Consider the following 27,519-nt stretch of genomic DNA (forward strand, 5'->3'; position numbering starts at 1 on the left):
ATTCTCAAGTCTCAATTTTTCCACCACTCCCATCTCCAAAATAAGCTGGCTGAATGCAGTAGTCTCTAGGTGTTATTTTAGCGTCCAAGGTCTTCCCAGTGGTTCTTCCAAGTAGGAGCCAGTGGATTAAATAGCTGATAAACACTCTGGATCTAAGCTCAGTGGTTCTCAAAGGAGGCTGCACATTGGAATCAACTGAAGAGCTTTAAAAGCTGCTAATGTCTGGGTCTGCCACCCGGAAATTCGAATGTAATCAGGCTAGGTTGCGGCCTGGGCACGAGTAGTTTTTTAAGTCACCCAGGTGACCCTAACGCGCAGCCGTGGAAGAGAGCCACCGAGGAGCCCACCTGACTTCCTAAACCAGCTCCAAGGGTTAACCCCGAGCTGGCGGGGCGGGGGCGGGGCCTCGAGAGCGGGGCGGGGCGGGAGAGGAAACCCCGCGGGAGAGTCCGGGTCACCGCGGCCAGCGCGCTTGGCTGTTGCAGAAGCGGGCGGAAACGCCTCCGTTTTACAAAACAAAGCGGAGAAGCGGGAGGCGTGCGCGGTCTGCGGGGCGCTGACCTCGGCGGTGGGTCCCTCCGGTCCGGGCGTTTCGGCACCTTTGGGTGGTGATGGAGAGAGGCCTGGAGAGCTGCGGGCGCTCGGAGTCCAACGGCCTCCGGGCGCCTCCGATCACCGCGGCCGTGGACCTGCAGAGCCGCGTGCAGGAGACCCTGGACCTGCTGTCCCCGCAGGAGCTGAGCTACTTCCGCATCTTCCTCAAGTCTGTGGATGAGGAGCCGCGCGTGACCCCCTTGCGGCTGGAGCTGGCGGGCAACAGCAAGGAAAGGCTGGCGGGTCTCCTGGTACAGCACTACTGCGAGCCCGCCTCCGCGTCGCGCGTCCTCGTCAAGGTGCTGCAGCAGCTCCGCCGCGCCGACCTGCTCCGCCGCTGGCAGGGCGCCGGGGACGCAGACGACCGGGGTGAGCTGGGGGCGGCCAGGTACCCGGGCTGCGGGCGGGGCCTGGTGAGCCGGGGGTACTGGGGATGGGGGGCCCGGCCCGCGTAAGCGCGGGGTTTGGCCCGGCTGCCCCCGGGGTTCCGGGCTTGGCTCGGGAACGGGGCGCCCGGTTTGATTAGGGTGGAGAGCGAAGAGCCAGCGGGCGCCCTGGGACCCGGTGACGCGCGGCGGGAAGTGGGAGCTGGGGGGCGGGGGGGGCGAGGGGGCAAGCAGCCCCGAGAGTCGCGGTTCCCGAGCGCGGAATGCGAATGACCCATCGAAGAGCAGCCATCAGGCTCTACCAGCACATTTTGGGGTGGGCTCAGAGATCAGATCGACTCAGCAGGCCTGAGACGCTTTGTTAACATGTACCTTCAAGAGATGATGATGTGGGAGGTTTCCAAATGATGCAGCGAGCAGCGCGGTATTGGAATTCCCGCTGTAGCATCTCCAGTGCTTGTGTGGGGCGAAGGGCTCCTGTTCTTGCGCACCATGGGACTATTTGCCATTAATCCCAGGAAGATGTGGCTTATGGTCAAGAAATGCAGTATCTAACAGGTTAAGGGAGGGGGTTCCCCCTCCAGATTTAATAAACATATGCACACTTAAGTGCGTGTGAGACAGAAAGCAGCACTTACATGGGAGCCATCGATGTAGACACTAAAATACACCGTGGGTGACTGCCATTAGCGTGCTTACGATCTGACTGAGCTTTGAGGTGTGTTACGGTTGCTGGTGGTGTTTATATTTGTAATGAGCGGATCACAACGGTGACGGCTCACCGAACACCCGCCGTGGCAAGTGGGCAGCCTGCCCGCCCGGAGGAGGCTTGGCTCTCCCTGCTTTTCGTCACCTGTACCAGCCCCATCACTCGAGCACTTCAGGTGTTCTCAGTTCTTTAGGCTTTGAGTCTCTCTTACTATTGGCAAAGTGGGTTGTTTTTTTCCCCAGAATCATCCAGACTACGCAAGATTATGGCTGTGCACTGTTGGATGCACCCAATAAATATTTGAATTAAATGCTAAGAGATTATGTTAAATTTAAAAAAAACAACAACTAGTTCCCTTTATTACGTCTTGCTCTCCTCTTCAGGAAGTACAAGTGCAGTAATGTCAAGCAATTACACCTTGTCCTTTTTATTGATTGCCTGTCTTTCTGCCCTTGCACCTAACTGAGTCTAAGGGAGGTCTTTTTTAGGTTTCTAGCCTTGTATGAGTTTGAAAGAGGTGTGTTCATAATCCAAGGAACCTGTTCTAAAGTGAGGTTGAAGCCTGCTGGACCTGAAAGCCTAAGAGACAACAGAATTCCCTGGGAAGAGCTTCCTGTAAACAGGAATGACAGTGGATTGATTGAAAAGGGGAAAAAAAATGTGGAAAAAATAATGCAGTCATGCCCTTTTTCTGTTTTATTCTCTTTCCATGAAAATTCATTCAGAGATTCCAAGAAAGATTCCAAAGAGAAGCTATGATTGTGTGGATGGCGAACTGGTAAATATTTTTGCTCTTTCTCCAGCACTACACACTGGTTTGGAATGAGGGTACTTAGCCATTTTAGCTGACATTGGAATATTTTTTATGCTGCTCTTGTTGGTTAAATGAAATTATCTGTATGGTTGTCTCAGGTGGTCAGATCTCAGTGCTTTCTGTTATGATTGTGAAAGATAAACATGAGCCATTTAAAACCGCTCTGCCTTCATTAGCCAAACAAGGTATACACTGCTGTTATTTCTGTTTTATAAATCAGGATAAATGAGGCACTGGAGGTTCGAGGATAACAGGCTGTGTGGCCTTGGGTGGATGGCTATTTAAATTGCTGATTGTAGGGTTTGTTTGCTTATTTTAAGTTTTATGATGTAAATTTTCAGCAAATACTAAAATAGAATAGAAAGACAAATCTCTCAAACTCCAGCCCGATATACTAATGACCTTGCTTCAGCAAATTAGTAACTTAGAGCCAATCTTGTTTTGCCTGGTTCCCGGCCCCATTATTTTAAAGCAAATCCAAATAACCTATCACATTCATCTACAGATACCTTAGTATGAACCTCTAAATCTTTAGTATGAGAAAGAGGTTGGTTCAGAACAACCGCAGTACCGTTATTCTACCTAAAAACAACTTCCTTAGTGTGTGCAAAGATGCAGTTGGAATTCAGATTTCATGGACTGGGTCCTGTCTTTTGCAGGTGTTTTTTGTTGTTGTTTTGTTTTTTAATTTTTATTTATTTTAAAAATTTATTTCCATTGTTCCAGAATTCAGATGTGTTGTTTGAATCAGGATGTGGACTCATACAAAGTCAACACAATTATTATAGCCTATTGCTTTGGTGTCTTAAGGCTCTTAGCTTAGGATACTTCTCCTCTTAGCTTAGGATACTTTTCTTATTGTTTACTTATTGAAGAAAGCAGGTTGTCTGTAGAATGTCCCCTATTCTGGATTTGGATGACTACAGCCCTCTACTCCTGTCTGCCATGTTTCCTTAAAGGGATAGTGATAACTATACATAGGCATTTAAAATTGAGATTGGCCTATTAGTCCTAGTGCAAGGAAGATATTTGAAAAAAGGATAAGTCTAGTCATGCCTCCCCGCACCCTCCTTCCATGACTAATAAGAGACAGTCCCTGTTGCAGCTCTGATCTGAACTGGGAAACCTCACCATTGATCCTAAAAGAAACTCATTATTTCATATCGTGATGTGTTTGGATTTCTGAGTTTCTTTTGATTTAAATATTTTTGGCTTTCTTGGAAAATAGGACTGTTATGACTTGAGAGGCAAGCGGAAGGCTTTCGTCATGTGCGTGGAGAAGAACAGACCTGGGGCTCACCGGGACATCTGTCTGATGGAGGAGTGGCTTGGCCAGTGCCGGTTTGAGCACACACAGTGCATCGATCCTAATAAAATGGTAAAATTAAAAACAAAAATGAAAAAATGTAACTTATAATTTTCCTTTATTTTATTTTATTTTTTAAAATTGGGTTTTGGAGGGGCACCTGGGTGGCTTAGTCAGTTAACCATCTCACTCTTGGTTTCCACTCAGGGTCCTACATCTGACTCCATGCTTGGTGGGGGAGTCTGCTTTAGGATTTCTCTCCCTTCTCACTGCCCCTCCCTCTGCTCATGTTCTGTCTCTCTCAAATAAATAAATAAATCTAAAAAAAAAATAAAAATACTGGGTTTTAACTCCTGGCAAGAAACAGGGCTTGCTGAGCAATCCCATGAATGTCTTCATAAACTTCCTGATGCTTTTGTAATCTTAAGTGTGTGATACCCTGTCTCCACTTCCAGTCAAGCAGGGACCTCTTGGGCTCCAGTCTTGGCTAGGGCTACGCAGTTGAAGAGGGAAGGGGACCCAAGAGGGCATTCTTTTTTTTTTTAAATTTTTTATTTTTTATAAACATATATTTTTATCCCCAGGGGTACAGGTCTGTGCTAAGAAGGCATTCTAAGCAAGATGGGCAAGGAGGTCCAAGGACAGGGCGTGAGTCTGGAGTAGGCAATTTCCAGAGCCTTTAGGATCAGGAAAGACCTAGAAATCCCTTTGAGAAGTCACCAGGAGGCTAGTTTCTTACATTCTAGCAGTGTGGGTCCTTGCAGGATTCACGTGGAACCTGGAAGAGGTGTAGAGAGGGAGTTGATAATCCTGGGAGGAATTGCATTGTGACCTAACTAGATGATACTGAAAAAATAATGTGGAAGAGCCGTGGTGGGAACTTTTGAACCCTAGCTTAGTCTTGACCTAGACCTAGCCTTTTTTAGGGGTAGTAACATAGGAAAGCCCTTCCTAGATCCCAGGAGTCCCTGCTAATGAATGTCAAGGAACAGCGCATCAGGGGCTTCGGATTCTACGTAGATTGCCTGAGCGGGAATCCTGTCTCTTCCTAGTTCTCTTAAATCTGGTTCTCATGGGGCGGGCCTGATTTGTCCCCCTCATTTGGCCATGTGTAAAGACATTTCTGGTTGTCTCACCTGGAGGGTACTGCTGGCCTCTAGTGGGGGAAGAGCCCCCTCAGCAAAGAATTTTCTGGCTCCAGATGTCCATAATGCCATAGTTTTCAGGAGCCCTGCCAGAAATTGACTACTTTTCTCTCCCGGAATCGGGGTTGATGAGAGTGACTTGTCTTGGAGGGCTATGGTGATAATGAATGAGCTGTGTCAAAATGCGCAGAAGAGCAACTGCCCAGTAAGCTTTGATTTTATCATAGTTTCAGAGGTAAAAATAGACTCTTTCACTTTCCCCAAGGATTGTACCAGAATCTCTTACATATTGCATGGTTTTGAATCAGATGACAGATACTGCCAATGTTCCTTTCGTTTATTCTCTTAGGGGGCTCCAGTGGCTGCTTTTCCTGCATCCTGGCAACGTTTAGTTTATTTGTAAATATTAGCAGTTTTACTGGCAAAGTATTTCATTGTTCTTAGTTTCATTTTCCAGATTATTAATTTGGTTAGACATCTTTTGGCCCTTATTTTCCTTCTATAAATGGTTCTGTTTCCTTTGCCCTTTTTCCTACTGGGTCATCTTTTTCCTGCTTTTAGAGTTATTTTTCTGGACTTTAGTCATTTACAAAATGTAGTACAAATATTTTTCTCTTGTCTCTGTTACTTGTCTTTGGATTTTTGTTGTTGTCTTAAGTTGTATAGAAGTCTTTTTAAATTTTTTTGTGAGTAAACATGTCAATCTTTCTTGGCGGCATTTCGGTTTTGGTGTCTTGATCAAATCCCATGCCTTCCCAACTTAAAAAATGTTTAAATTATTTTTATGTACTATTTGTATAATTTAAGGTTTCCTTTCTAAGTCTCTGGAATTGTATTTTTTTGCTAAGTGTGTGGTAAGGGGCTTTGCCATATGTCCAGATGGATAGTCAGCTGTCTCAGCATCTACTGAATGATGTGTCCTTCCCCCACATATTTGAAACTCCACCTTTATTGTGAAATAAAGTCCTGTATACAATTTGATTGGTTTCTGGAATCTAAAATATTCCATTCATATATTTGTTTATACTTCTGCCATTAAATCACGGTTTCACTCACTGTGATTTTTTTCTTTTTTTTTTTAAGACATTTTGATGTCTGATATGACCTAGACCTCCTTTTTTATCGCCCCTCCTTTTTGACTTCTGAATATTCTTGACACTTCCTGAACATCATCTGTTCTCTGTGAGCTTGAGAATAATCTGGTTAAATTCCCCTGAAATCCTTTGGGAGTTTGATTGCCATGACATGGAATAGAGATGCATTTGGAGAGAATTGGCAAATTAATAGTATTAACAGAAGCATGGGCTTGTCATGGTGTATGTTGCCTCTTCCCTAAAGCTTTCCTTTTCTTCATTTAGGTAATGTGTGTTTCTTAGGCTTATTCCTAGGTATTGTCCTTGTTTGGGTGTGACCATGAACGGGACCCCCTTTTCGTTATGTGGTTTAAGTGATTGTTGCCAGGGCATCTGGGTACCTCAGTTAAGTGTCTGCCTTCAGCTCAGGTCATGATCTCAGGGTCCTGGGATCAAGTCCCACATGGGGCTCCCTGCTCACCGAGCAGTCTGCTTCTTCCTCTGCCCCTCCCCCTGCTCATGCTTGCTCTCTGTAGTCTCTCTCTCAAATAAATAAGATCTTTAAAAAACATTAAAAAATTAATCATTGTTGCCAGGTAACTGGTCGGGGGAAGCGTTAGATCTTTATGAGTTAATCTTGTGTCTGGTCAGATGTCTGGTCGCTAGTTCCAGTATTGGTTGATTATTTTATATTTCTAGATAGTCAGATAGTCATGGTATCTGTAAGTAATGAATTTTAGCTCTTTATTTCCCATATTTAGACTTCGTCTTAAATATTCTTGATGTAAATTCAATTTAATTAACATACAGTATATCACTAGTTTCAGAGGTAGAGGTCAGTGATTCATCAGTTGCACGTAACACCCAGTGCTCATTACATCCGGTGCCCTCCTTAATGCCCATCACCCAGCTACCTCATCCCTCCACCAACCTCCCTCCAGCAACCCCCAGTTTATTTCCTATGATTAAGAGTCTTTTTTGGTTTGCCGCCCTCTGTTTTTATCTCATTTTTCCTTCCCTTCCCCTATTTTCATCTGTTTCATTTGTTAAATTCCACTTCTGAGTGAAATCATGTGATACTTCTTTTTCTGACTGACTTATTTAGTGTATAATACTCTCTAGTTCCATCTATGTCCTCGCAAATGGCAAGATTTCATTCTTTTTGATGGCTAAGTAATACTCCATCACACACATATATCACATCATCTTTATCCTTTCATCTGTTGATGGCCATCGGGCTCTTTCCATAGTTTGGCCATTGTGGACATTGCTGCTATAAACATTGGAGTGTATGTGCCCCTTTGGATCACTGAGTTTGTATCCTTTGGATAAATATGTAGTAGTGCAATTGCTGGGTCATAAAGTAGTTCTATTTTTAACTTTTAGAGGACCCTCCACACTGTTCTCCAGAGTGGCTACCCAGTTTGCATTCCCACCAACAGTGTAAGAGGGTTCCCTTTTCTCTGTATCCTCACCAACATCTTTTGTTTCCTGAATGGTTAATTTTAGCCATTCTGACAAGTGTGAGGTGGACTTCATTTAACTTTTACTCACTTTATTGAAGCGAGGCGCTAGGATCTTGGCTATGAGGGGCATGGGAGCAGTGGTAGCAGTCATTCCTGCCTTGCTTCTCTGGGGGGCTTGGTTCTGATGAAGTCTCCCCATAAGTTCTGGCAGGTGTATATTATTGGTAGACACTTCCATTCCCTTCCATTTCTAGCTTTTTGAGGGCATTAGTTTTAGAGAATAACAACTTTTATATGTTAAAACAAGCTAATGATATAAAATCTACATACACTAGCCTGTTGGAGAGCTGTCATTTTGTTGTATTTTGTGGTAGAGAATTGGAAATGCCCCAATTCTGTCAAAAAAGAACCAGTGGCACAAGAAGAAATCAACTGAAAGGGAAACAAGTTAAGGAAGTGGTGTTTATCTCATACTAATCCTGTTTCAGTTGTGATTTCTTTTCATATTTGCCATGTCTTCAGATTGCCTAGGAAAGGGGCTGTCTCTGGCATTTCTGGTTTTTCGTACCTCTAGTTCTTTTGAATATGTTAACCTATTTTACAGGAGTTAATTGAGAAAATAAGATCATTTCGTGATGGACTCAATGAAAGTAAAGATGATGTTGGCTGTTGCCTTGTTACCCTTATGTCCCACGGAGAGAAAGGCTTTATTAAAATGGAAGATGGTGAAAAAGTCAGCCTAGAGGACATTTTTGAAATGTTTAATAATAAAAATTGTCCAGCACTACAGGAGAAGCCAAAGATCTTTATCATCCAGGCCTGCAGAGGAGGTAAGTGAAGACTTCTTTGTAATAGTCATGTTTCTAAGAAATTCTCATCCGGATGATTACGAAAAGAAAAAGAAGTTCAAAATATTTGTTTTTGTTTTTAAAGATTTTATTTATTTATTTGATAGAGAGAGACACAGTGAGAGAGGGAACTCAAGCAGAGGAAGTGGGAGAGGGAGAAGCAGGCTTTCCACGAAGCAGGGAGCCCGATGCGGGGCTCGATTCCAAGACCCTGTGATCATGACCTGAGCTGAAGGCAGACGCTTAATGACCGAGCCACCCAGGCGACCCTATTTGTTTCTTTAAAATCAGAGGCACCTCAGCTGATGTGACTTTAGTCGTGTAGTGTAGTAGGGCCTTTCTGCTGGGAGGAAGGGATAGAAGGGGAGCTTGGGCTGAGGAAGGGTTTAAGTCCCTCACATCATTAGTGGGGGCAGGGGACCTCATGTCAGAGAGAGATGTGTGCAGTTTCCAAGGGCCATCCCACCATCCATGGGTTGCCAGGTGGCCTGTGGGGCTGACATCCAATCTCTGTAGCTTCTGTGGATATTTCTGTCTCTTGTGGAGATACAAGCTCCTTGGGACTTGGAGTGAGGGCTCCTGGTATCTGTGGTGTATTACTGTAGTTTGTCCTTTTGTTCTTCAACAAACAGAGAAAAGAGACAGCGGTGTCGAGACAGACGATGAACCCATGGAGTCTGATGACGTAGCTGAGAAGAGGAGGCTGCCCACCTTCAGTGATTATTTCATCATCTATCCCACCCAGGCAGGTGAGACATGAGGGTAGATGACAGTGACACGCACTTTTCTTTCAGAAAGTCTGGGTCATGCATATCTTTTTTTTTAAATTTATAAATTATCAGTGCTTTACAAATTGACATGTATAAGGAGAATTCTTCACGTACCCATCTCTCTTTACACATGTTCTCACTTTTCAGAGATGACAGGTTGACATCTTACTGTCCATTTCTTCTGGGAAGGTATGACCCTCTGAGCAAAGGATCACATGGTAAATAAGATCATTGGCTTTCCTGTGAAAAAGGTCTTGGCCCAAAAGCTAGTTCTGCCATTTGCTATGTTGGAGAACTTCAGTATTTTTTTATCTCTAGATATATCAGTTTCTTCATGTAAAGTGGGAATGTTGGAATTTACTTATGTCATTGAGATGTTATGGAAATTGAGTTATATAGCCGCAGACATGCTTATCATAATAACTAGCATAATAAATCCAAAAAAGGAAATTAGCTACTGTTATTACTAATACATTATGCTAATAATATTATAATCTTCATTACTAATACTATTATTATTAATAATAAGGTAAGGTCCAAAAGAATCTTGTGTGTGAAGAGCCATCCCTTCACTTGGTGCACTTGGAGGAGAGTTAGAATTAAGAGGTCAAGGACATTTCTTTCGCTGGCCTTTTTTTTTTTTAAGTCATCTCTACACCCAACATGGGGCTTGAACTCACAACCTGGAGATCAAGTGTCACATACTCTACCAACTAAGCCAGCCAAATGACCCCCTTTAAATGTTTAAAAAAAAAAAAAATAAAAAAAAAATAAATGTTTTTTTTTTTTTTTTTAAGATTTTATTTATTTATTTGACAGGCAGAGATCACAAGTAGGCAGAGAGGCAGGCAGAGAGAAAGAGGAGAAAGCAGGCTCCCCGTGGAGCAGAGAGCCTGATGTGGGGATTGATCCCAGGACCCTGGGATCATGACTTGAGGCGAAGGCAGAGGCTTTAACCCACTGAGCCACCCAGGAGCCCCCTTTAAATGTTTTTATCTTAACTTCTTTCAAGAGGATTAAGGCAATTTATAAAAATGTATATGGAGTGGGATGCCTGGGTGGCTCAGTTGGTTGGGCGGCTGCCTTGGGCTCAGGTCATGATCCCAGTGTCCTGGGATCGAGTCCCACATCGGGCTCCTAGCTTGGCAGGAAGTCTGCTTCTCCCTCTCTCTCTGCCTCTGCTGCCACTCTGTCTGCCTGTGTTCACTCTCTCTGACAAATAAATAAATAAAATCTTTAAAAAAAAAAAAATGTATATGGAGTGGGACGCCTGGGTGGCTCAGTGGATTAAGCCACTGCCTTAGGCTCAGGTTATGATCCCAGGGTCCTGGGATTGAGTCCCGCATCGGGCTCTCTGCTCAGTGGCAAGCCTGCTTCCCCTTCTCTCTTTGCCTGACTCTCTGCCTACTTGTGATCTCTCTCTCTCTCTCAAATAAAATAAATAAAATCTTTAAAAAAAAAAATGTATATGGAGGGTGCCTGAGTGGCTCAGTTGTTAGGCAGCTGCCTTCAGCTCAGGTCACGATCCCAGGGTCCCGGGATCAAGCCCCACTTCCGGCTCCCTGCTCAGCGGGAAGCCTGCTTCTCCCTCTCCCCCGCTTGTGTTCCCTCTCTCTCTGTTTCTCTGTCTCTCAAATAAATAAATATCTTTTTAAAAAAATGCATATGGACTTCAAGATAAATTGTAGTGAAGAAATGTAAACAAAGCAACATAGGGGTACAACTTAAAATGAAACATACTTAGTGATAAGATGTGAAAAACAGCCCCATTAAAGTGAGATGTAAGATTTCACTCCTTGGTTATTTACCCGAGAGAGATGAAAGCACGTTGCCTCCCAGAGACTGGCACACAGATGTCTATAGCAGCCTTATTTGAAGTCATCAAAGACTAGAAACAGCCCAGATGACCATCGAACATATTGTGGTATGCCATACATGTACTAAAAGAAATGAGCTGCTGATGCCAACCAACCACAGAATTTATATGGAGCAGTTAAAGGCCAAGGTGAGGAACTTCATGTTCCAGTTTTATTGAATGTGTGCATTTTATGACTGTGTGCTGGGCTCTGTGTGTTTAAGGACTAGAGACACAGTATTGAATAGAAGAACTAAATACCTCCCCCTCCTCAGAACTTATGTGCTAGTTGGAGACAGACAGTAAACATCGAGAAACTACATATTGTGCTACTTTATGATCCCATTTGTATAAAGTTCAAAAACAGTCGAAACTGACCTGTGGTGTCAGAGGTCAGGATAGTGCTTGCCCTCCCACGTGCCGTGTTTGTGGTGCTCAGGATCAGAGGGAGCAAGAAGGAGACTCCTGGAGTTCTGGCCCCATCTTGTTTCTTGATGAGGGCACCAGTTATAGGGAGTGTTCATTTTATGGAAATGTATTGAGCTGTTTTATATCCCTAAATATAAAACTTTTCAGTTTTCTGTGCGATGGTTACTTTTCAGTGGAATGTTTACTAGAAATAAAGTATGTTGCGTGACTATTGCTATGGAGAAAAATAATGCAGGGGCAAGGGATATAGGGAGTGTCCCAGGGCAGGAGTGGAGATTGCAGTTTTTTTGTTTTTGTTTTTTAAAGATCTTATGTATTTATTTGACAGAGAGATCACAAGTAGGCAGAGAGTGAGGGGGAAGCAGTCTCCCTGCTGAGCAGAAAGTCTGATGCGGGGCTTGATCCCAGGACCCTCGGATCATGACCTGAGCTGAAGGCAAAGGCTTAACCCACTGAGCCACCCAGGCGCCCTAGAGATTGCAGTTTTAAAACAGATGTATATCTGGGAAGCTGATGGTTGTGTAGACACTTGGGGGACACGAGCAAGAGTGAGCTCTGCAGATGTTTGAGAGGTTTTGTGTTGTAAGCTATGAATACTTCATCATACAGCAGTATCAAAAACTCTGTGTATAGACAGAGAGACCACTGGGATAGAAGAGAACCTAGAGGCAGAACCAGATATGCAGGGAAAGTAGGTGACAAAAAAGCCATTGCTGATCCGGGTGGAATGGGCTGTTTGGTAAATAATGCCGGGAGAACTGGCTTCTCCGTGGGAGAAAAATAAAAATTTATTTTCACATTTCTTGGCCCAGGATTCATTACATCTTTAATCATGTGAAATGTCCAGTCAATCGATAGTAATGCCCCTTTTATCTCTGGTATTTGTGGCTTTCTTCTTTTACTCTTTATCAGTCTTGCCAGTGGTGTCTTCAGTTAAGAACCTGTCTTTACTTTTGTTAATCCCCTCTCATATCTGTTTTTGGTTTCGTTAATTTTGACTCTCGTTCCCATTGGTCTTCGTTTTGGGGGTGTTTATGCTACTCTTCTTTCCCCAGCTGTTTCAGCTTAGCTCATTGTTTTTGATCTTTTAAAAAAATATAAGCATTTTTAGAGCTCTTATTCCTTCTGAGCACTGCTTTCACTCTGTCCTTCGCATTTTAACATGGAACATTTTTATCCTTCAGTTCTAAGAGTTCTTAGGTTTCCATTGTTCTTGTATGTGTTAGAACTATGTCTCTAAATTTCTGTGTTGGGATTTTAAAATTTGTCCTTTTGTTACTGACATCTGGTTCATTTGTGCGAGGAACTGAGAAAGAATATAGACTTCGATACTGATTTTTTTTTTTAAAGATTTTATTTATTTATTTGAGAGAGAGAGAGCATGAGCAGGAGGCAGAGGGACAACCAGACTTCCTGCTGAGCAGGGAGCCGAATGTGGACTTGATCCCAGGACCCTAGGATCATGACCTTAGCCGAAGGCAGACGCCCAGCCAACCGAGCCACCCAGGTGCCCCTACAATACGGATTTAAAATCTGTTGAGACTTGGGTTATGCCTTGGTCTTTAGTAAACTTTTTTTTTTTCCTTAATTTTGAAGATTTAGTTATTTTTTTAGGGAGAGAAAGTGAGAGTGTGTGTGCCTGGTTGGGGGCGGTGTGGGCAGAGGGAGAGAATTTTCAGACAGATTCCATGCTGAGCAGGGAGCTCAACGCAGGGCTCATCTCACAGACACTGAGATAAACCAAGAGTCGGACACTTAACTGACTGAGCCACCCAGGCACCCCTCTGGTAAACTTTTTTGATGGCATCTGGTATCTCCTAGATACTCTGTGTGTGCTTAATGAAGAATAAATGTTCTGCACTTGTTGAATGCAGGGCTCTAAATATTTCTATCAGTTAAGCATAATTGTGTTCAGTTGTTTTGTGTCTCCACTAAATTTGTCTCTTTGACCTGCCAGTATCAGAGATAAGCGTGTCCATACGTTATATTACTGATAGGCCTGTCTGTTTCTTCTGTAGTCCCAGTGGTTTTGCTTTATTTTGACACAACTTGAGTAGAGCCATATGATTTTAGAATTGTGGTGAAATATATAGAAGAAATAAGACAAAATGCTTTAAGCACTCTTTAGTGAACCTACTGTCCCAAGTAGTGCTTTTTTGTTTTTAAGATTTTATTTATTTATTTGACAGAAAGAAATCATAAGTAGGCAGAGAGGCAGGCAGAGAGAGAGGGGGAAGCAGGCTCCCCACTAAGCAGAGAGCCTGATGCGGGGCTCGATCCCAGGACCCTGGGATCTGACCTGAGCGGAGAGCAGAAGGTTTAACCCACTGAGCCACCCAGGTGCCCCTAAGTAGTGCCTTTCTTGTGATATTGGCCTGGTGTACTGTTCAAACTGTTTTCTATTAACCTTTTTGCGCCTTTATGTTTTAAGTGGGTCTCTTTTAGATAGGATATAGCTGTTTTTTTTTTTTTTTTAAGATTTTATTTATTTATTTGACAGAGAGAGATCACAAGTAGGCAGAGAGGCAGGCAGAGAGAGAGGAGGAAGCAGGCTCCCCACTGAGCAGAGACCCCCGATGGATGTGGGGCTTGATCCCAAAACCCCTGGGACCATGACCTCAGCTGAAGGCAGAGGCTTAACCCACTGAGTCACTCAGGCACCCCTGTTTTTTTTTAAATTTAGTATGGTAAATTTTAAATGGTAAATTTTACTGGTAAATTAGGGCAATTTGTCTTTTTGTTACGACTATTGATGTATTTGCCCTTTTGCCATTTTGTTTTGTGCTATTTATTTTTCTTTTGCTTTATTTCCTTCCTTTATGGCCCTTGTGTTTGCTTGATTTTTAGTCTAGTATGTTAGTCTAACATTTTTGTCCCCCCTACTGATCTGGAGGGTAGACATCCCATAATTCTTTTTCTCATGGTTCCTTCTGAAATTTTGTACCTATGCAGTAGCCTAAAGTTAATTTTAAAAAAGCTTATTTTTACTCCCTGATGATTCAAGTAACCTTGAAATACTAATTCCGATTACCTTCTTCCACTCCACTCATTCCCATTACCTTTTCCCCCACCTAAGTCCTTGGGTTGCTTCTGTTGATTGTCCCTCATGGTGGCTTGTTTGTGTGTTTGAAGTCTTAGTTCATTTGTTGACTCTTCGTCTGTGGGACTCCTGAGAGCACGAATAGGAAATACTTTTCTTTAGGGAGGATTTTTATTCATGTGGACCACTGCAACTCTCTTTGGGATCACAGGCGAATGCAAGAATCTCTGGCTGAACTCCAGCATCTCCTGGGCACACCTTTAAGGCTTTCGTGCCCTCGCTAGAGGTGGTCCTAGTCCCTTGGACAGGGTGCAACTCTGCGTTTCATGTTTACTTTCTGCTTCGAGCTCAGGTTTCAGTTTCCTTGTTTGGAAGAATAGGAGCCTTGGAGATTTCCATGAATTCCCATCAGCCCAGGATAGCATTAAATGTTTTATTTTAATCAAGTTTTACATCTGGAGGAGCAAAGTGGAAAATTTGGAATATGTGTTAAAATCTTTCAGGGTTATCCACTTTTATTTCATCAGACAACACATAAATGGCCTGGCAGTATACGAGTATACTCGTATATATACCCCGAGTATACGTGGGGATTGGAGCAACAGGTACTTCCCGTATACCACTGATGAGAGCATATTAATCCTACCTGTTTGGAGAGCAATGTATGCTTCCTAGTAAAGTTAAAGACATGTTCATCCCATGACCCGACAGTTTCACATCTGCATATATACCTTAATGCTGTGGTCCCCAAACTGGGGGGCCACAGTGAAGTCACACAGCTGTACTTAATCCTGGGAGTCACTAGCTGAAGGTTGTTTATGATTTCTACAATTAGATTATGCTGCATTCTTTAAGTGATACCCTATCTTGGGGGTACTAGGCTTTGGAGGGTTGCTGAGATTTAAAAGCAAGTACTTAGGTATTCTAGGTTGAAAAGTCATGCAGAGTCCAACAAGTGCATACATCACATTAGTAAGTAATTATGGTTCTTTAAGAATGAAATAAAAATATTACTTGTCTTTCAATTTGTGTGAGTTCTTTCACCCTGAATGGCCAGTAAGTTATTTAGATAATAATACTGAGCTTAGACCTAACTGCTTGCATAAATGGAACTCTGAGATACATCTTTTGGTTTAGGAGCAATGCAAAAAAAGTTCCTAAGACACTAAGGGCACCATGAACTGAGAAAGTTTGGGAACCTCTGCATGGGGGAATCTTCTGCACATGTATATACATGAGATGAGATGACCAACTGCCCCAGTTTGTCCAGAGATGGAGGGGTTTCTTGGATACTGGACTTCCCAGTGTTAAAACTGTAAAGTGGATGAATGAGGGTGCATTAAGCACTCGAATCTGGGCACTTCTTTGAAATTGTTTCTAGGAGGGAGAGTGAAGTGGCTGGAAAGCTAAAAACCACTAAAAGTGGTTTTTATTCATACTGTAGAAAGTACTGTACCCCAGTTGAAAAGAATCAGAGTGAAGAAGTTTTAAATGGAACAATGAATAAAGATAAGCCAGCTATAACAATACAGATTGTATGCCTTTAACATAAAGATTTGAAAACACAGTAATACAATCTGTTATGACTGAACATATAGTGGTAAAAGTATAAAAATATGGCACAAAGAACAGCCAACATCTTTGTAACAGGGACTGCTTCTGGTAGAGTACAGAAGGTAGCGAAGTGGGACAGAAGGTAATTGGGGAGGGGCACCTGGGTGGCTCAGTGGGTTAAAGCCTCTGCCTTTGGCTCAGGTCATGATCCCAGGGTCCTGGGATTGAGCTCCGCATGGGGCTCTCTGCTCAGCGGGGGGCCTGCTTACTCCTCTTTCTCTGCCTGCCTCTCTGTCTACTTCTGATCTCTGTCTGTCAAATAAATAAATAAAATCTTTAAAAAAAAAAAAAAAAAGAAGGTAATTGGGGAGAAATTTCAAAGGAAGATTCAGCTGTATTTCACCAGAAGAGAAGAGCTGGAACAGATAAAGCAAAATGTTTTCTGTTTGTTAAATCTGGGTGGTGGATGCATAGGCCTTCGGTGCACTATTCTGTGTTCTTATTTGTTATTTTTGAAGAGATGGGGGCTAAAGAAAGAAATTGGAAACTAGATACAGCAACTCTGATGCTATAAAGGGAGTTGAGAAATAGACAATCTGGATGGTGATGAGGGAGCAAAGTTTTTGTTGTAAAGATGGGCGGTACTGGTGCACAGCTGCTGAATGAATGATCCAGTAGAGAGGGGACTTTTTTTTTAAGATTTTATTTATTTATTTGAGAGAGAGAAATAGAACACAAGTGGGGTTGGAGAGGGAGAAGCAGGCTCCCCTCTGAGCAGGGAGCCCAATGCGAGACCCGATCCCAGGACTCCAGGGTCATGACTTGAGCCTAAGGCAGACGCTTAACTGACTAAGCCACCCAGGCATCCCGAGGAGGGAGATTTTTAGGAGAGACTGCAGGAGCCGCAGCTGATAGAGCCGAAATTTTGAACTTAGGCATCATACATCTACAGGGGTTAAGTTAGGCTGATTTTTCAAATGGAAGAAAGAAGTTGCCCTTTTCCTCTGTGGTGAGTACTTCAGGAAGAGCAGATGTGAGGAGGAGGGGAAATCCAGAATTTGGAATGGTAATTAGCTGTCCCAGCAGACAGGCAAAGAAGGCAGTTGATTGTTTAAATCTGGAATCAAGTGAGTGAGCTGCATTGGAGAGAGAAGTGTGGGAGTCATCAGCTTGTAATGTTATTTAAAGCCATAGTCCTGGATGGGGTCATGGGTTTTGCACCAACATTCATAGAATGTCAGGATGGAGAAGAGTCAGCCATGGAGACTAAGGAGCACCCACTGACATGGGAGAAAACCAGGTGGGTGTGGTGTGCTGGAATCCTGTTGCAGGAAGTGTTTTAAGAAGAAGGGAGTAACAAATCAGGCCCTGCTGACAGGTCAAAAAAGGAGGTGGACACAGAATTCATTGGGCATCTTGACAAGAATAACTTGGGGTGTGGACAAAATTGTGGACCCAAAAGAGCAGAACTACAACTACATCGGATAAAAAGGATCAAACCCCAGAAATCAAGCCTTGAGTAAAAAAAGTCACAGTAGACTTGGCTTTGTGTTGCTTTTATTTATTTTTTTTTAAAGTTCAAGGGAAAACACAATGTGGTGTTCAAAATAGTATGTAAAAGTATGTATGTATATGATAAAACTGACAGCGGTGTCTGTGTGGGAGGAGCACACAGGTGGGTGCGAATCTTCCTAATATGTGAGTCAGTGAGCAAAAGACCCAATACAACATTGAATTTGGGCTATTAAGTGATAATTCCTAGGGAACACCATTAACCTGGAGAAAATGCTCGATTTATAAGAAGAAAGCAAACAATATTGAAGTACCTCTTTTTATCAGATTGGCAGAGATCAGAAAGTTTGAATGTATGCCCTTGTTGAAGAGGTAAAGAATATACTTATTCATTCCTGGCAGGACTGTAAATTGATAGCATTTCTTTGGAGGACCACTTGGCATTGTCTAGCAAATAATGCAAATATAAATGCCAATATAATTATCTTCCAATTATTTAGTACATGTGTGAGTGACATGTGTGCAACGATATGCAGTGACATTGTTTATAATAGAACAACCTAAACATCTATCTATAGGGGACTAGTTAAATAAATTATGACAAATCATAGAGTAAATACTATTTAATCAAAGGAAGAAGCTCTTTATTGATGATGAGCAATCTCCGAGATGAACTGGCAAAAACAACAAAAATCAGGTCCTAGAACAGCATGTATAATATGCTGCTGAGATCAGGAGGAGGATGAGTGTACCCTCAAATATGTATCAGCTTCTTTGTACATGGTGTATATCTGGAAGGATACACAAGAAATGGATATATTGGTTTTCTTGGGCATGGGATGAGGAGAGAGAGAGGGATTTCTGCTGGATTCCTTTTGTAATTTAAATTTGAAACCATTTGTATTTGAGTCTTTTTTGTTTTTACTTTAATTTTTTTTAAATTTAAATTTTTAATTTTAAAGATTTTATTCATTTGTGACAGAAATAGAGAGAGAGAGCATGAGCAGAGGGAGAGGGAGAGGGTAAAGCAGAGTCCCTGCTGAGCAGGGAGCCCAGTGCAGGGCTAGAACCTGATGTGCGCTTCGATCCCGGGACCCTGAGATCATGACCTGAGCCAAAGTCAGACGCTTAAACATCTGAGCTACCCAGGCACCCCTTTTTCTTTGTTTTTAGTTTCCCTGTCTAAGTGAAATTATATGGCAATCTTTCTCTGTCTGGCTTATTTTACTTGGCATAATATTCTCTAGTCCATTCATGTTGTCACAGGTGGCAAGATTTCATTCTTTTTTTATAAATGGGTAATATTCTACTGTGTGTGCACATGAAAGATAAATATGTAAAGATACATATATGTGTGTGTATACATATGTATATCTATATACATACACGGTCTGTCGATGGGTGAATTGTGAGTCATTTGGATGTATTGTCCATTCAACAAATGGATTTAATCACCTCTTGGCCTTTTGGCTAAGATCATGTGGAAAAAAATAGATTTAAAACATTTTCAAGTTATTTTCTTTTATAATTGGAAGATTTCAGTAAAATTCAGGTTTCTGTCATCTTAGCTTACCAGAAACATTTATACCAGCTACCTGACCCCAGGGAGTCCTAGAGCTTGTCTCTCCTGCTTTGTGACAGAAGCATGTCATCTGTGGGAGAGAAACTGCAACAAGATTTCATCTGTTTATTGGCTATTTGTAGTTAGTCATGTGGTTGCCACTCATGTTCTATGGCCAGAGTTCTCTAAACAACTTTATTTTTTTAAAGATTTTATTGACTTGAGAGAGGGAGAGAGATCGTGAGCGGGGGTGGGGTGGGGGTGGATTGGTAGGGGGAGAAGCAGACTCAGGACCCTGGGATCACGACCTGAGCCAAAGAAGATGCTTAACTGACTGAGCCACCCAGGAGCCCCTCTAAACAACTTCATAATGCACATATCAAGAATCCCGGTCCTAATGATATTTTATTTGACCTTGTTTCGTAAATCTGTGGACATTTCCTAGCTTTCGACCAGAGTCTAAAGTTCTCCAATATCACTCATTAGACTCATTTTTTTGTGGCTGAGAATCTGTCCTGAGGCCTGACCTCGTGGCCATGGACTTACGATCACTGATTATTTTCAAAGCAATGAGAAATTTATAATCTATCATTTGATAAGAGACTTGGCAGCTACTCTGATTGTTGTTTTCCTGACTTGCTCCTGATTCTCAAAGGGGTTGAGACTGTGTTGGGTCAGAGGTTTTCAAATGTTATTTGCCATAACCCACAGGAAGAAATAGCTGTGGTGTTTCACCCAATCTAATGCCTTGATTGTTAAGACATATCATTATTTTGTATCCTTAAGAAACTACCAATTAATCTATGCCACAGAGGAGATTATACAGCACATCCAGATTTCAGATTGGTGGGAAAAAGAAACTTTGGTTTTAGAATTGATAAAATACATAATTCATTGTAGTCTACTACATATTTTATATAGAAGTACAAATATACATGTAACACTAGTTTTGTAAGTCATAGCTGCCCTTACTACATTTGAACCACTTTAATATTTTTTATCATACCCCATTTTATCCCATTATTTTTTTTTAAAGGCAGTTTCAATCTGCTAAATTGATTTCTTGACTGATTATTGAGCCACAGTGTGCAGCTTAAAGCTCACTGGACAGGATGGATTGTCAAGCTTTGTGATGAGGTGTTTCTGACTCAGATTTACTCTCAGAGGGACAATACTGAAATTCCTGTATAGTTCCCACGCTGAACAGATACATTCTGTGGACTTGTTTACAACGTCATGGAGGTGTAATTGAAGTATGAGCCGTATATACCCCACGTGTACCATTCGAACACATGGGAGTATACATTCATGACACCATCACCATGATCAAGATCAGCAAAGACCTCTGTCACCCGCAAGTTTCCTCATGTTGAAATCTATCCCTGCCTCTGTCCCCATCCTTGGGTCACCACAGTTGTACTTCCTGTTACCACAGGTTAGATTACATCTTCTGGAATTTTATATAAGTAGAATTATATATAGTTTTTTTTTTTTTAAGATTTTATTTATTTATTTGACAGACAGAGATTACAAGTAGGCAGAGAGGCAGGCAGAGAGGGAGGAGGAAGCAGGCTCCCTGCTGAGCAGAGAGGCCGATGTGGGGCTTGATCCCAGGATCCTGGGATCATGACCTGAGCCGAAGGCAGAGGCTTTAACCCACTGAGCCACCCAGGCGCCCCGTGAATTATATATAGTTATCTGACTGCCTGTCTTCTTCCACTCAACCTAATGGTTTTGTGATTCATCCTTGTTGTTTTATCTATCAGTTCATTTCCTTTTATTTCTGACCAGTATTCAGCTGTGTGAATATAACACAATGTGTTCAGCCATTCACTGGGTGAACATTTGAGTTGTTTCTAGTTTTTGGTTATTAAAAGTAAAGGTGCTGTGAACACGTGTATGGAAGTCTTTGGGCATGTGATTTCTGTTTTTCTTGGGTACATACCAAAAAGTGAAATGGTTGGTTCATACTGTAGGTCTATGTTGAGGTTTGTTTTTTTTTTTTTCAATATTTTATTTATTTATTTGTCAGGTAGCGAGAGAGAGAGAGAGAACACAAGCAGAGGGAGAAGCAGGCTCCCCACTGGTCAGGGAGCCAGATACAGGACTTGATCATAGGACCCTGGGATCATGACCTTAGCTGAATGCAGATGCTTAACTGACTGAGCCACCCAGGTGCCCTGTGTTTGACTTTCAAAGAAACTGCCAAATTGAAGATGGTTTTTCAGAGTGGTTGCATCATTTACATTCCCGCCAGCAGTGTCAGAGAGTTCCAGTTGCTCCACATCCTCGTAATCAGTTGTCTTGAGCTGTTTTAAAAATTTCAGACGATCTGATGGGTGTGGAGTAGTATCTCCTTGGGGGTTTAATTTGCATTTCTTGGAGGACTGCTGATTATCTTTTCCTGTACATATTGGCCATTCATTTATCTTCTGTTGCTGAATGTCTGCTCATATCTTTTGCCCAATTATTTATTGGGTTGTCGGTTTTCTTGTTATTTTGTAAGAATTATGTATGTATTCTGGATACCGGTCCTTTGATATGTATGTACTACAGATATTTTTTCCCAGTCCGTGGCTGGCTTTTCATTTCCTTAATAACATCTTTCAAAAAACAAAAGTTTTGCGGTGTCTGGGGCGCTCAGATGGCTAAGCAACTACCCTTGGCTCAGGTCATGATCCCAGGATCCTGGGATTGAGTCCTGCATCACGCTCCTAGCTGAGCGGGGAGTCTGCTTCTCGCTCTCCTTCTCCCCGTGCTTGGGCGCTCTCTCCCTCTCTCTCAAATGAATAAATAAAATTCGTTTTATTTATTTTTTATTTGTTTTTTAAAAACAAAAAACAAAACTTTTTAATTCTGACAACATTGAATTAATCAGTTTTTTCTTGTTCTAGTTCATGCTTTTTGTGTTCTAAGAAACCTTTGCCTGTGTTGCAGTTGCAGAGATGTCCCCATGTTTTCTTCTGTTCCAACCTAGATTTATTAATTAGAGGGTAAAATTTGGGATTCCCATCAAATTTACACACTAAACTGACATGTTTCATGTTTTTTAATCTAACTAATAATAAAAAAAGTTTCACTAAACTTTTGAGGACCCCAAAATGAATTCTATATGGGTGTGTTTTAGGGATATTCAGCTTAAAATCCTAAAGCAAAAGTCAGACATTAGAAAAAAAAAAATAGAGAAGAGAAAATGAAGTAAATATGGCAAAATGGTGATAACTGTTGAGTGTAGGGGATGATTATATGGGGAATTTGTTAAACTTTGCTTTCTTCCTTTGTGTATATTTGAAAAGCTTTATTTTAAAAATTCATATAAAAGAATTGCTCTCTTGAAGGTTTATGCACTCCTGGTCACAGGAGTCCCCTGGGAGGCTCAGGTGTTTCCCCTTTTCATGTCTGTGCTTCTGTATTCTCAGTTCAGAGCCATTTTCCAGGTTTAAATGCGGGTGAAAGACAAAGTTTGGTGCAAAGAGAGGAGGAAAATGGATGAAACATCTTCTGTTTGCTTTGTAGATCATGTTGCTTTACGGCACCCTCGCACTGGGTCCGTGATGATTGAAGCGATGTCTGCAGTCTTTAAACAGTATGGAAATAAGTGGCACATCGCTGACTTCTTCACCAAAGTAAGTAAATTCCAAGGGAGCACGTGCTCTGTTTGTCCTGATGGTAATGGCACTTGTTGAGAGCGTTTTCAGGAGAAGGTTGACTTTAGCCATGAAGACTTAAGAGATACTGAAAAGTTGCTTGGAAATGATGGGCTGATCATGAGTTTTGATGATGGCGGCATTCAGAAAAGTTGGCTGAGTCAACTGCTGAGGGAAATGGGTATTGGTATTGACACTTTCTGTTCTTTGGCAATACGAGTACATCGGGTCTGAGGTGAGCTTTCAAGTTCCTGCCTGCTCTGTAGTCACCCCTGCAGTCAGCTTTGGCCTGACTCCACTCCCCTCGAAGGGGGAATCTTAGGACTTCTTCAAAGACCGATTCTAGCTCACATTTGTCTCCCCATTTTATAGCCCATAGTACACATTTGTTGAATGAATGCCTTTGTGCCCAATAATGGTGGTAGATTTATACACAAACCATAGTTTGGAGAATGGCCCAATTATTGTTGTTTATCATATCAGGATTAATGGCCAATTTTCTTCTCAATCAGAGAGTTTTACACCCAAAGAAAGCTAATTAGAAAAGACTGTAGATGACTACAGTAACGTGGGGTACCTGGGTGTCTCAGTTGGTTAAGCGTCTGCCTGTAGCTCAGGTCATGATCCTGGAGCCTCGGGATCAAGTTCCACATTGGGCTCCCCGGTCAGTGGGGACCCTGCTTCTCCCTCTAACCCTCTTCCCTTCTCACGCTCTCTCTGTCACTCTCTCTCTCTCAAATAAATAAAATATTTTTTAAAAAGAGAGTATAGTAACAAAGATGCTATTAACATCTATTATCTATTGCATGGCTCACTCCGGATCAGTTACTGTTCTCTGTGCTACACAGATATTAATCCCGTTTAAGCCTTCCAACACCCCTCAGGCAGTGTGGGATTTGTATCCACTGTGACAGATGGGGCCTGGTCAGTGGCCGAGCTGGCACTGCAGCCTAGGCAGAGTGCTTCTAGAGTTCATGCTCTAATCACAATTATGTATTAACTACTCTACTCCCCTCCAAGGTATGGTCACTATTTTTATTTCTTTAAAGTCAAAAGATTAATTGCTAATACTTTACCTATGATGCTTAATAGCTTTTAAAACTCCTTTTCGCCTCATTTGAGGTAAGACCTTGGGGGGAAACGTTATAGGGAGGGGCCACAACAATTCTGACACTTATTTCACCTGTATTCCCAAATATCTTATATTGCTTAGTTTCTCTAAGGATATAGTTTCTTTTCTTTCTTTCTTTCTTTTTTTTTTTTTTTTTTTAAAGAATATAGTTTCCTGTCAGCTTCTCAGGAATATGTTATAATAAAGACAGATTTAACCAACTATAAATAGAAATTCATTTTAGCTAAAGCTAACTGAAAAATTGTGCTGACCAGTGTTCTTCAAGCCTTTACTGAACACCGTTTATTTTTATTTATTTTTAAAGATTTATTTATTTATTTTTAAAGATTTTATTTATTCATTCGACAGAGAGATCACAAGTAGGCGGAGAGGGAGGCAGAGAGAGAGGAGGAAGCAGGCTCCCTGCTGTGCAGAGAGCCTGATGCGGGGCTCGATCCCAGGACCCTGAGATCATGACTTGAGCCGAAGGCAGAGGCTTAACCCACTGAACCACCCAGGCACCCCAAGATTGATTTATTTATTTGCGAGAGAGAGAGTTCATGGGAGGGGCAGAGGAAGAGGAGACAGAGAATCCTCAAGCAGACTCCTTACAGAGGTGCGGCTCGATTCCCAGGACCCCAAGATCATGACCTGAGCTGAAACCAGCAGTTGGCCGCTTAACCGATTGAACCACCCACATGCCACCCTTCATTTTTAAAGCACTTGCTGAGTGGACAGTAGCAAGAAAAAAAAAATCCAGAAATGAGTGTGGTGTGGCCTTTGTATTAAAGGCACATGCAGCCTCGTTAGGTAGCAGATGATAAATGTACTTACAACCAACCCTGAGATTGTAGAGCTGTGGGATGCTTTGGACATAGCATAATCCAACCCTTTCATTTTACCACGTGTTCCCAAGGCTCAGAAAGGATTCATATCTTGCCTGCCATTATTCCAGGGCAAGTCGAGACCAAACCCTGCTCTGTGGACCTAAGTCTACTGGTTTTCTCATCTAGAGTGCTGCATTCCAAGCGCTTGGTGGGACATGCTCTTTCTAGTGCCATTTGCATCGCTTTCTGGAATGCATAGCGTTCGGCCGTTTCTTTCTGTAGTGTTCACTAACAGCCTTTTGCTCAGTGCTTTAATCTCTCAGGTGACAGTTTGTGCTTTAATCTTTCAGGTGAATAATAGAGTGGTGCACACTGAATTTCATCTACATGAGGAACCAATTAAAGTATCACTCGTCATGGAATCAACTTTAACTAGATTTGTGTACTTCTGACATCCGGAAGATGAAAAACTAAGGACTGCTTTGTAACGGACTTTGTGAAGAGCTGAGAGCATTTGTAGCATTGTACTAATAGTTATCGTTTTGCATTATCACTGTCACCGGTTGTATTTCTCCAATTCGTCTTGCATATATACGGTATTTTTCTAAGATTGAACCATGCTTATTTGACACTTAGAAATAATTCCATTTCTTTTAAAAGATGCCTGTTTTTTGAAAATGTTTTTTCTGAACTATTATCAAACCTCAGGAGTCCAGCTCCAATGTGGATCATTTTTATCATGTGCTTCCCTTACTGGTTACACCCCATCCTCCCCCACTTGGTGCTGGTGTTTGTCCTCATTTTCTTGTCTGTCTTCAAGAACTGGCTCGATATAGTCTTGACCTGTGTTTCTTCTGATTTCCTCCGTATTATTGTCGGTAGCCAGACTCGTCTCTTTTTGACTCCATAAGCCATTCTCTAATCTTACCTGGATGTTCTCATTTGCCCTCTGTGCCCTTGATGCCTCATATTTCTCCCTTTCCCCCATTCCCCAGCTTCCTCCCTGCTATGCAGTACCTTTGAACTACCATTTTTCCCTGCCTGGAACGCTCTGTTCTACCCAGTCCATTTGGTCCTTCAGAGTTTGGCTCAAGCATACTTTGCACAGGGAAGCTTTTTGCAACGCCTCATGCTAGGTCAGCCTTTTCTGTGTGCTCTCGGACACCTTGCTTTTCTTCTGCAGCACTTAGCACCAACTGTACTTAAATGCTATGTAGTAGCCATTAAAGCTCTCTCCAGTTCAGTCATAAGCTGCAAGAGGCAGAGGCCATGTGTCTCATTCATTCCTGTGGCCCAGCTTCTGTCCATGCCTTAAGATACGCAGAAGCACTGTGATGAATGTTTACAGAATGACTGGTCTCTGTCTTTCAATTATTTTGTCCATTCCTCAGACCTCACCTCATTACCTGTGTACATCTAGCCACCTTCTAGTCATCCCCACCTGCTTGGATGTCCTGTGGCCACTTTAACTGAACAAGTTGGAAGTCAGCCTTACATTTCCCTCAAATCTCTTCATAAAACCCATCTCATTGTTAATAATTGACTCCCCACTGCCTGCAGAATATACTCAAATTCCCCTAGGAGAATATCCCAAGTCCTTCTCTGTCAGGCCTTAACCTATACTATTTGTACACTGCCTGGGTCTTGACCACACCAGGTGATTTGCCCTCCCTTCAATAATCCCCTCACAGAATCAGACTTGTGGATTACTCAACGTTAAATGAATGCTCTTGGCTATGTTATCATAATTCGTTCTCTCCTTTCCTACTGAAATGCCCTTTGTTCTCATTCTGTGCTTACTCTATACCATGCATTCCTTAAGATGCAAATTGGGTCCCATCCCATTAGAAGGAAAACCTGTATGTAGACCAGTGATTTGAGAGTAATGAACTCTGGACTGAGTTTAAGTTCTCAGTGTAATTGTGTTCTAACTTCTGGTGTAACTTTGGACTATATTAAACCCGTTTCCACATCACAACAGGAGATCTGGCTTGGCTGAGAACTCATTCCACTGGACTTCAGTGAACTTTGGCTTCTTAATAAACTGTTCGTGAGTATCCTGCAGGTGTGGCTATTCCTGAAACTAGAGGTTCTAACTGGCAATTGCATAAGACTCGTGCCTGATTGAGGATACAGGTGTTTGGTGAAAATGCTCTGAAGATTGAGGGTCACAATGAGTGAAGCAACCCAGATCTCCAGGCCTGTCTCCATTTCAGGGACAATTGTGTCCTTTTCAGTTAATGTGATTTCTGAAGTATATATGTGTATGATTGAATTTTTTAAACTTTTGAGTTTTGATATTTGATATGTAACTTTGCTTTTTTATAGAGAATTAAACTGTCACCTTGGTTCATAAAATATCTGGTGAGCCTTCTCTGTTCACTTGCATGCTGTGTGATCCTAGTATTCCCGGCAAAGGGGCTCATTCCTGGAGGACAGCATTAGCATAGGGGCTTATTTCTGGGGGACAGCAGCAGCTGAAATAGGCAATAGCTCTTATTTCCTTAGAGAGGTTAAGTGACTTCTTCAGAGCACACAGTGTGGCAAAGCTGAGATTCTAATACATGAACAACTGCAAGACAAAAAGTGCCAAGTGAGAGGGGGAAGTTGCAAGACAGAATCCTTTTGGTAGACAGAAAGAACCTACCATTTTACTAAGGGAATGAGAGCTTTGGGACAAAGGAGGGAACGGTTATTTTGGAACATTGTTCGGGCTACTGCAGGTAAGCTTCCTGGAGAGGACTGTAGCACAGCTGGGTACCAGACTTACAAATGAAGGAGGAAGTCCACCTAGAGAAGGAGGTGTGAAGGTGTCCAAGGTGAACTTGAAGCTTAGGCCCATATTCTCTTAGTTGTAAATCAGAACAAGAGT

At 42.2% G+C, this 27,519-nt stretch overlaps 1 protein-coding gene across 1 annotated transcript; it reads left to right on the forward strand.

Moving 5' to 3' along the window:
• LOC309872382 (caspase-14-like) lies at window positions 1–27,005 on the forward strand. The gene is made up of 7 exons (XM_082746461.1): window positions 1–963; window positions 2,415–2,467; window positions 3,732–3,881; window positions 8,098–8,323; window positions 8,974–9,090; window positions 22,579–22,688; window positions 24,998–27,005. The coding sequence occupies exons 1-7, from the start codon at window positions 612–614 to the stop codon at window positions 25,097–25,099; spliced, it is 1,110 nt and encodes a 369-aa protein (XP_082602587.1). The 5' UTR covers window positions 1–611; the 3' UTR covers window positions 25,100–27,005.
• Window positions 27,006–27,519: the final 514 nt, after the last annotated feature.

The sequence above is a fragment of the Mustela nivalis genome (genome assembly GCF_964662115.1).
Source record: "Mustela nivalis genome assembly, chromosome: 1".
Classification (NCBI taxonomy): Eukaryota; Metazoa; Chordata; class Mammalia; order Carnivora; family Mustelidae; genus Mustela; species Mustela nivalis.